The sequence below is a fragment of the Microtus ochrogaster genome, linkage group LG3, assembly GCF_000317375.1.
Source record: "Microtus ochrogaster isolate Prairie Vole_2 linkage group LG3, MicOch1.0, whole genome shotgun sequence".
NCBI lineage: Eukaryota > Metazoa > Chordata > Mammalia > Rodentia > Cricetidae > Microtus > Microtus ochrogaster.
In genome coordinates, this window is record NC_022029.1 from 46,432,864 (window position 1) to 46,443,694 (window position 10,831).

The 10,831-nt window shown below is 43.8% G+C and overlaps 1 protein-coding gene across 9 annotated transcripts in view; it reads left to right on the forward strand.

Annotated features, from left to right (window-relative positions):
- Positions 1-10,831, forward strand: part of Dtnb (dystrobrevin beta) — a 209,021-nt gene that overhangs the window by 152,164 nt on the left and 46,026 nt on the right. For 7 of the 9 annotated variants that reach the window (XM_013351397.2, XM_026785974.1, XM_026785972.1 and 4 more), the window contains exons 11-12: positions 6,365-6,454; positions 8,662-8,749. In XM_013351397.2, the coding sequence (XP_013206851.1) occupies positions 6,365-6,454; positions 8,662-8,749 (178 nt within the window). The remainder of the gene's footprint in view (positions 1-6,364; positions 6,455-8,661; positions 8,750-10,831) is intronic. The other 2 variants (XM_013351398.2, XM_013351399.2) reach the window with 1 other exon arrangement.

A 10,831-nucleotide genomic window follows, 5' to 3' on the forward strand; every position in this document is an offset into this window, starting at 1 on the left:
ACACACACACGTACCACAGGTATGTGTATCCACACACGTGCACAGGTACCTTATACACTCTCTCTGCACAAAATAAAAATGAATCTGAAAGAAAGAGAAAAGATAATCCAGGCAGGGACATCAGCTCCAACACCAATGCAGTGACAGGAAAAAAGAAGCTTGATTTGCCCACAGGACTACCTAAAGTGTCATAGACGAGAGGGACATTTTTTGCCTTATAGAGCTTAGAGTCCCAGCATCTGGAAACGACTGCTGGCTGCACGCTGATGAATGTGCTCATTATACATTTTGCCATAGAGGGATGTCCCTTGTCCAGGGTTGATCTACAGCTACTGCCTCCTACCGGAACTCTATAGTACTGCTTTTAGTGTGTGTCCCTATCCTGTCCCCATTTCCAGAGGCCTTTCCTGTTGAAGTCATTGGGTATTCTGGATATTTGGTATGGGTTTTTCTGTTTCCTTTTTTTGTTTTAATTTTGCGCATGTGAGTGTTTTGCCAACATGTGTGTAAAGCACACATGTGCCTAATGCCTGCAGAGGAGACGATGGTGTCAAGCATACCAGAACTGGGGTTACAGGAATGCTGTAAGCCCCTGTGTGAGTGCGAGGAACTGGACGCGGGTCCTCTGCAAAAGCAGCAGATGTTCTTAACTGCAGAGTCATTTCCCCCCCCCCCAGCCCCTGGGTGTTTGTGTTTTAATTAGAGTCTCCCTGGATGGCTTCCAGCCCCTTTGACAGGGGCCAGGTTTCTCCTGCTGTAACAAAATGCTAACATTTCTCTGAATTTGAGTGCAAGAAGGAGCCAGAGAATTGTCTTCTGATTTGCTGTTGGAATCAGCTGGTTTCACTGGCTGAGCTTGTTAGATTGCACTGCTAATAGAGCTGCATGGCGCGCCTTCTTTTCAGTGCCTTGTTTGTCTGACCAGATGGTCTTTTCCCTTCCTAGACTTGTAAACAACAACAAGATTTCAGAGGCATTGCATTTTTTTTCTTACATGCTAAATATAACTATATCTAGTATACAGTATAACTAGAGTTTGGTCTGTTTCTCCCTTCCTGCCCCAGGCTCCAAGTCCCTGTGGTTCTCCTGTCCCTGGTGTTCTGGGGTTCTTCGGGTCTCTGCTTTGCTCATCCTGCTGCTCCCGTTAGTGAAACCACGTCTTAATTCCCAACCACATCATTTTCCTGAGGTCTACTCAGAAATAATCTCAAACTCCCTATGTGTGTACCCGAGCTAACTTTCCCTCTCAAACCTGTTCCTCCTGAGCACCTAGTCTCAGTGAATAGTAGCTCCACTAAGCTATTTTCTACTCTGCTCCAGCAAGCCGTCAGAGTGATGCGGTTGGGAATTAAGATGTAGAACCACTAACGGGAGCAGCAGGATGTGCAAAGCAGAGACCCGAAGAACCCCACAACACCAGGGACAGGAGAACCACAGGGACTTGGAGCCTGGGGCAGGAAGGGAGGAAGAGACCACATCACTATTTTAACCTTTAGTGAGTTAAAATTTAAATATAATTTAGTTCACCAATTAAGTGTACATATCAGTGGCTGCTTTGCTTTTCATTTCACTCGTTTATTTATTTGTTTATTTAAAGCTGGGCATAGTGGCAAAGGCCTTTAATTCCAGCACTTAGGAGACAGAAACAGACAGATCTCTGTGAGTTTGAGGCCAGCCTGGTCTACAGAGTGAATTCCAGGACAACGAAAGCTACATAGTAAGAACCAAACAAAAATTTTATTTGATACGCACTTTTAAAATCTGTATTATGTTTTTAGCCAGGTGTGGAGGCACACACCTTTAACCCCAGCACTCAGGGGGCAGAGGCAGATAGATCTCCATGAGTTTGAGGCCAGCCTGATCTATAGGTAGTGTTCCACGTCAGCCAAGAGTATATAAAGAGAGTTTGTATCAAACCCTACCTTCTAAAACAATAACTTGTATTGTGTTTTTATGTACTGGGGAAAGAGAGGCATTTGCAGGTCTAAGGACAGCTCGTGGGAGTTGGTTTTCTCCCACTGTCGTGTGGGTCCTGGGGATCAAATTCTAGTATCAGGCTTGGTAGCAAGCGCCTTTACCTGCTGAGCCATCTAACTGGGTTGAGTTTGACTTCTGACTTAGCTTGTTATTATTGCCATATTTCCTAAATATTGGCTCTCTTACTGTTATTTTGACTTCTGGTTCAACCACAAAGGCCAGTTAGTTCATGTGCCTCTTTGTCCTTTTCTTGCTCGTTGGCCTTCATTCATCTTGTAGGGCGTTGTCTAGTATGTGTTACCACATTCCCGTCAAACTTGGACCAAATTGAAAAGCACCTGAGACCTGTGTGGTCATATTTACAACCACAGGCCTGGCAGGAACAATACAGACAGTATGTTGTATCCTGGGCTGACCCTGTTAGGTTTGGAGCCCCTTGCAGTTGGTCCATGGCTGGAGAGGATTCCCTGGACATAGAGCATGCTCATCCTGAAGCTTCTCTTCCCTGGATTGTGTCAACATGGAAGAGTGTGACTGCTATCCTTAGTCTCTCACCCACATCAGTGTCCTAGGGACTGGGGACTCTGGAACATATTCAGAGTGAAAGTAGGTTTAAACATACTAGTCAAGTCAGTCAGTGTGGCTCTAGGCTTCTTTGGTTGCTAATATTGACCCAAATTTGAAACAAAGACTCCTGAGCCCTGCAGAGGTGCTGGCATAATGAGTGAGATGTGTCTGGCCTCAGACTGCTTTTCAGCCGCCAAATAAACTGCGAGCTGCACCCTGCAGGTAGCAGCCTGGTTTTGTAAGTAAACCTTTGTTGCCACACAACTGTGTCTGTTTGACTACATGTTGTCTGTGGCTGCTTTCCTCCTTGGCGGCAACCAAACAGTTCTAGCAAAAATCCCGTGCCCTCCAAAGCCTAAGATACTCACTCTCTGGCCTTTTGAGACAAGCAGGTTCTTTAACTTCATGAATTTGGAACAAGGATGCTGAAGCGATAAAGTGTATTTCTAAAGACAGACTTCTCTTATTAGACTGTGCAGTATCACAGACCAAAAACAGCTCTTTGGAAATCAGTCTGTCGTAGTTCATTACTGAATTCAGCACAGGAGATAATGACCTCCAATTACAGCAGGTTTCAGAGGCCTTCACATCTGTGTTGTTAATAGTATCTTCTGATTATTGCAAGGGGGGAAATCAAAGGTACAAAATTTGACCCCTGTGAAATTATTTAGAATCTCAAATATGGAGATGACTCTTATTACTTCTCTTCAGCACGCCCATGGGCCTGGTAATGGGACAGAGGGGTATGGCTGAGTGTTTGAGCGCCTTCAAACCGAGAGTACAATAGACATTTTCAGCAGAGCAGCTGGTCCTTAGTAATTGGGAGGACGGCTTCCACTCAGGCAGACAGTATTAGAGAATAATGGTCCACCAGAGCATTAGAGGTCACTTGATGCTTTTAGCCTTCTTTGGAGGTCAGTCCCCCGAATGTCTAGCACTTTGAATAGAAACCGAAGAGTTGCAAGACTGACCTCATTGTGTTAAAGTTTGCCATAATGTCACCATCTCACCTAAAAATCTAAAACTCTCCATCCAATTCACAATCCACTTTCTGCACGGCATTATCATTACCATTTGCTTATACTGCAAAATTATTACTCATGGCTGCTGAGATGGCTCAGTGAGTCAAGGTGCTTGCAGCCAAGCCTAAGGACTTGAGTTCCATCCTCAGAACCCACATGCTGAGAGGAGAGAACCAGTGTCACTAAGCTGACCCGTGACCTCCACACTCGCCATGGCACCCTTGCCTACACATGTATGTGCATGCGCAAAATGAGTGATTCTTTTAAAACGATTACTCTCCACCTCCTCTACTAGAACAGAAGCTGATTCAGTTGCTGTCGGTGATTAATTAGTCTGAAGAAGTAATTATGCCTGCCTGAGTGTGTTTGGCACATGCTCGTAATCCCAGCATTTGGGACGTGAAGGTAGAATGATCGTGAGTTCAACACCAGCATGGTAGCACGCTCCTTTAATCCCAGCACTTAGGAGGCAGAGGCAAGCTGATCTCTGAGTTCAAGGCCAGCCTGGTCTATATAGGGAGTTCTAGGACAGCCACAGTTACACAGAGAAATAAACCCTCTCAGGGGAAAAAAAGAGTTCAACACCAGCTTCAGCCACATACCAAGTTTGAGAACAAAATGAGGTCTATGAAACCACTTCTCAAGATGTGGAGCCATTTAGATGGCTCAACACGTAAAGGTTCAGGCCACCAAACCACATGGTGGAAAGAGAGAACCAAGTCATGACGGTTGTCCTCTGATGGCACACACATGCCAGGGTGCATGTGTGCCCACTCCCCCAAACACATGTACACGTACATCGAATGAGCCACTTTTCTGTTGCTGTGGTAGCACTGTGGCCCAGGTGATTGATCATGGAAGAGGTTTGGGCTTATCTTTTCAGAGGGTTAGGAATCCTCCATGACCAGGAGGCACAGCAGCCAGCAGCAGGCATGGCAGCAGGCACACAAAACTGAGAGCTCCTATCTGCAGATGCAGGCACGGAGCAGAGAGAGCAACCTGAAGTGGTGAGAGGGTTTTAATGGTAAAGTCTGTCCCTGTGACATACTTTCTTCAAACTTTCTTCAATTGCACCACCTAAACCTCGCCAAACATCGCCACCAACCAGGGACCAAGTGTTCAAATGCTTGAGACCATGCAGGGGGCGGGGGGGACACTTTCTCATTGAGTCCATCACATGCTTTAAAAAAGAGAGAGAGAGAAGAAATTCAGGGCCAAAAGATGGCTCAGTAGGCAAAAGTACTTGCTGTGCAAGCATCCCTGGGATCCATGAAGAAGCCAGATAGAATGGTGCATATTTGTAATCCCAGCACATCTACTCCATGATCAGAGGCAGAGACAGAAAAAGACAGAAGAATCCCCTGGGGATTTATAGACCAACTAGCCCACACTGGTCAGCTAACAATTGCCTGTAACTCCAGCTCCAGGAGATTCCTTCCCTCTTTCGGCCTCCAAGGCAACACACTGATGCACACAAATTCATGCTTACACAAGTACACACTTACACATAATTAGAAATAGAAATATTTTTTAAATGCTAGAAACATTCAGGTTTGGTAGCGCACACTTGTAATTCCAGCACTTGGGAGGCAGAGGCAGGTGGATCTCTGAGTTCAAGGCCAATTTAGTCTATGTATTGAGTTCTAGGAAAGTCGGGGCTACATAGTCAGACCTTGATACACACACACATACACGCACGCACACGCGCATATACATACACACATACAGAAACAATAAAATGAAAAGATGTGTAGGGGATGTAGGGGGTAAGTGACAACGGAGCAGTATGGCCAATAATATCATCCATAAGTCTATGATAGAGGTCATCTTGAATGTTGCTGAAGAACAACAAACAAGAATAAAAACTTAATCATCTAGGTGTAATTACAGAGACTAGAAAAACAAACCCTACAGAAAACAGCCAATGAAACCAAGTATGTGGAATATTCCACAAGGTGTCTTGACTTCTTTACAAACATACTAAAGAAGCAGGGGAACGAGAAAACTATTCTGGATTCAAAACATATATATGTCAATCAAACACAGACAAGAAAGAGACATATCAACCAAATGTAGTGCAAACCTACTTTGAATGATGTTCTTTTTTGTTTTTTGTTTTTTAACTGAAAAGGACATTTTGTAAGATCTGAAAATTTTTCAAGTGGGCTTCAGACATTAGGGCACTGTCAAAATTATTAGGTGTAGGGCTGGAGAGATGGCTCAGCGGTTAAGAGCATTGCCTGCTCTTCCAAAGGTCCTGAGTTCAATTCCCAGCAACCACATGGTGGCTCACAACCATCTGTGATGAGGTCTGGCCTGCAGACATACACACAAACAGAATATTGTATACATAACAAATAAATAAATATTTTTAAAAAATTAGGTGTAGTAACATTGAGATTCTGTGAGACATCTCACTATCTCACAGGTATATAGACCGGGGTTCCCTGGTTAAAAGATTGCCTTAGATCTAATTATGATTAAATCTAGGTGCTTGATCACCTTAGTACAAAGGAAAGGGTAACTAAGGAGAAAGGTAACTGGGCAGAACTGGGGAGCAGGGTTCTCCCTTCAGGACGTGTTTCGGTCAGCCACATCAGAAACGGAAAAGACTGCTGTGTAGGAGTGAGACAGATCTCCGTGACCTAACACCATATTCCATTGTGCATTGTGGTTTTATTGTTTTCTTTATCGTGATTTGTTTGCTTCTTCTACTTTTAAGTTTACTGGTGTTAATCCATGTTCATTTCTCCCTCTGTACTTGTCATGCTTGCTGTCTCTGCTTCCACCATTCCCAGGTTACAGTGTAGCCAGGACATGCCCAATCTCTTGGCCGATGAGCATGCGCTGATAGCCTCCTATGTGGCCCGTCTGCAGCACTGCACACGGTTAGTTGGTAGAGCAGCAGCACCGGGAGCGCAGCCAAGGCTGCTTTGAGGGAGGGGGTGAGATCTGGTTCCTGGGGTTGCCAGCAGGAGAAGCTCTGCATGTGTGGTGTGATTGAACAGCTGCCAGCTGTGATTGGCAGAGTTAATTGCCAAAGCATTGGCTTCCATAAGAGAAGGAGCCTGGCCAAGCCTGGCACTCACCTCAGCATGGAGTTAGAAAGTCTCCTCTACAGTAAGGCACAGTCCCTGCTGGTTACACTGGGGAGTCCCACACACTGAGACGCTTGGAGTTCCAAACTGGAACATTCTCAGAGGAGATGTGGTTTTATGTCCTCTTCTTCAGCAGTTGTCACTGAGGACCACGTGCCTACGACAGGACTGTTTGGGGCAGTGAGATGGCCCTTGGAAGTGAGCATGATAACTAACGCAGGTGGTACAAGGAAAGAACTAGTTCCTAAAAGTGGCCCTTCAGCCTCCACTGCCATGCCGTGATAGACTGCCAACACACATGCATGCACATACATTACACACTAGACGGATAAAGTAAAAACACACATAAATGGAAAGGACTATTTTAACTGTTGTCTTTTATATCATTCCAATTACCAGTATGACTAAGCAACAGCTTTATTTAGGAGCATTCGCTCTCCTTAAAGTCTTGGGGGAACAATCAGGTCCTACAGACTCCCAGGTGGGTTTGATGGACTTCTCCTGTCGGGGGAGAAAGGAGCTGATAATTACATACTCTGTCAGAGAATCTCCCTGTGCACCAGATGGTGTCTGTGTTCTTGTCCCAGTTCTTGATCTCTGAGAACGAAGTGTTTATCTCAGGCAGGGTAAGTAACGTTCTGTCGGTAAAGGCAGTTGCCCGGGGTGCTTGAAAGCATCTGTGGCAGTAGCAGTATACAGTAGCAGAATACTGCAGAGACCGCTATCTGATAGTTCAGCCCATGAGTTTAGGGCAGATATAGCTAGCATCCTCAAGTCCCTGAGCAAGGATTGATGACCATTGGTTCAGAAAGAGCAAGAGGATGGATGAGTACTGCATCCTTTCTGATCCACAGTCTAAGGAAATGAGTCCCATGCTGCTTTGAAGGAATCATAAAGTTCTTGACTGATTCTGAATAACCAATAATTGTTTTGTTTTATTTTGTGGCACTAAGGATTGACGTGGGGGCTTCACACATGGTAGGCAAATACATGACCATTGAGCAATATCCCTAGGCCTCTTTTTACCTTTTATTTGGGAACAAATTACCTAGGCTGTCCTTGAACTCATTTTGGGGTCCAGGCACAACTTATATAATTCTTTTGCCTTAACATCTCACATTGCTCTGGTCAAATCATCATCCATCCCTGTTTCTCTAAAGCTTCTTAGTCGGCATGGTGGTTCATGCCTGTAATCCCAGAATCAAGAGGAGGAGGAGGAGGAGGAGGAGGAGGAGGAGGATGATATACTTGTAGAGCTGATTTTCTTTTTATCTGGTACCATATTATCTGGTACCTCATCTACGAGGGTTCTTACATTGTTAGAGTAATGGATGTTACAGTAGTACACACTTGTAATTCCTGTTCTGGGGAGACTCAGGCAGGAGAATTGGGAGCTAAGTGTGGGCAATACAGAAATAACTCACCACCTCCCTAAAAAGATGAGAGGAGAGAGGTGGAAGAGGAAGATGGACCGGTTTACTTCAGACTCGCCCCATGTGTGAAATGAGCATTGTACAACAGGAGAAATGGTGTTAAAAGGGAATGTCTAATACCACGGACTCTTTCCAACTAGACAGTTTTCTTGGCCAACCCTGGCTGGGATTCTTTTTCCTTCAGCCAGTGTTAAGTATTTTCTCAGCCCTCTGTTTTTTATGATCACATAGTTTTCTTAAGTCTCATTTTAGTTCAAGACCTGGCTCTATAAAGTTACTTTTCCCAAACATTTGGTTAGTAATCCCTATCTCAGATTTTTGCAGGATGTCTTTCCTTAACCCTTCATTTAGAAAGAAATTGCCCCTTTGCCGATATGGATACATGGGGATGGTACTTTCAGCCCCATTATTTTCCTGAATCTTTTTGTCTGGGAAGATTTAGCATCTGTGACACAGACGTCTACTAATAATTATCATTCTTAGCTATAAGCCTTTCTCCTTGAAGAACAGAACAAGAATTAGAGATGTCTAATAGACACCTGTTGGATTTTATCTCCTTGGCAGTGTCCTGGACAGTCCTAGCCGGCTGGATGAGGAGCATCGGCTCATAGCACGTTATGCTGCCCGACTGGCTGCAGAGGCAGGCAACATGGTGAGTGAGTAGAGGCTCCCAGGAGAGTACCAGAGTGCAGCATTGTTTGAATACATTGAATATACGTATTCCTTAGGAGAATAGTCATTTTGACACTCACAAGAGGGGGATGCTGGGGAATAGAAGGAGATGTGTAGGAAGAGAATGAAAGAGGCTTTAATTTTATCTGTAATGTTCTTTTTGAAATACAGATCAAGCAGAAAAAAATCAAACAGAATTTAGTTATTCTAAAATATAAATACATTTAGTATAAACTCCTAACAATACTGATCAAGGGAAAAGGAAAAGCAATACAAATTACCAATGCCAGGAATGAGAGAAGGGACATCACTACAGATCTTACAGAAATTGAAAGTATGAGAGGAAATAGTATCTTCAATAAAGTTAATAACCCAGCCAGATGTGGTAGTGAATGCCTTTAATCCCAGCACTTAGGAAGCAGTGGTGAGTAAATATCTGTGAGTTTGAAGCCAGCCTGGACTACAAACTAAATTGTAGGCCAGCCAGGGCTGCGCAGTATAACCCTGTCTCAAAAACCTACCAAAAAAGAGGTTAATGCAGGTGCAATGTGCATATTTCTTAAAAGACACACAAGAAAATGACATGAAAATTAGTAAAAAAAAAGCCGGGCGGTGATGGCGCACGCCTTTAATCCCAGCACTCGGGAGGCAGAGGCAGGCGGATCTCTGTGAGTTCGAGACCAGCCTGGTCTAGAGAGCTAGTTCCAGGACAGGCTCCAAAACCACGGAGAAACCCTGTCTCGAAAAACCAAAAAAAAAAAAAAAAAGAAAAAGAAAAAAGAAAATTAGCAAAAAAATCTGTTAAATGTTTGTTAAAAAAATTGAAATTATAATTAATTTCCCACAAAGAAAACTCTATGCCCTGATGGCTTTACTGTTGAATATATTGTGCTTAAACGATGGGGAGGGGATGTGCAAAGGTTAATTCTCCATGATCAGTTTAGTTTGTTCAAAGAATGCAAAGTTATATATTATATTAAAATGAATCAGTATAATTCACATGAAGAAATTTGTAAGATCATTTTAGTAGATGCAGAAAAGCAATCTGACATAGGACAAACTTCCTCCCCTGAGAAATGCTTACACAAAAAACTCCTGCTAGTGCCAACATTTAAAGACTAAATTCCAGAACATTCCTTCCTATATGTCCTGCAGGTCTAATTTTGCTGTCTATTTACAATTAGCTACATTACAAAACCTAGCCAGTGCAACACAAAGCATAAATTCTGAAAAGAAGATAAATGGTCTTTGACAGTAACATGACCAACTCCAGAGAGTGCCAGGGAGCCTGTGCACACACTTTACAGTGGAGCTACAAGATGTAGAGTGTCTGAAGAGCACGGGGCGTCCATGGCTCAGTGCCTGAGTGCTTGCCCTGGATTCAGTCTCTAGCACCACCAACAATAACTTTAATAATAATGAAGGGGACTGAAGACTGAAAGGTATAGAACCTTGCTAAAAGAAATTACAGACAGCCTATGTAAATGTAGAGGTGTGTCATGTTGTTGCCTGAAAGATTTCGTGTTGACATAAGTAGATATCTTCAAACTGACTTACAGAGTCAATATCAATCAGAGGCCTAACAAGATTTGGGTTGGATTAGGTTGGGATTGGGGTTTAGGAATCTAAATAACCCTAACTGGCCTCTACGAGGCATATGCTACTATGTCATACTCAACAGCCTTCTGTGTGTTGTTAAATCGGCAAACTCATTTTGAAATATGGTTAGAAAACTAAAGGACCTGTCTTAGTTTGGGTTTCTATTGCTGTGAAGAGACACAATGACCACAGCAGCTCTTACAAAGGAAAACATTTAATTGGGGTTGGCTTACTGTCTCAGAGGTTTAGTCCATTATCATTATGGGAAGACAGGGCAGCGTACAGACATGGTGCTGGAGAAGGAACTGAGAGTTCTACGTCTTGATCAGCAGTCAGTAGAAGGAGAGCGCCACACCGGTCATGGCTTGAGCATAAATGACACCTCAAAGCCCACCTCCATAGTGACACACTTCCTCCAACAAGGCCACACCTCCTAATAGTGCCACTCCCTATGAGCCAAACA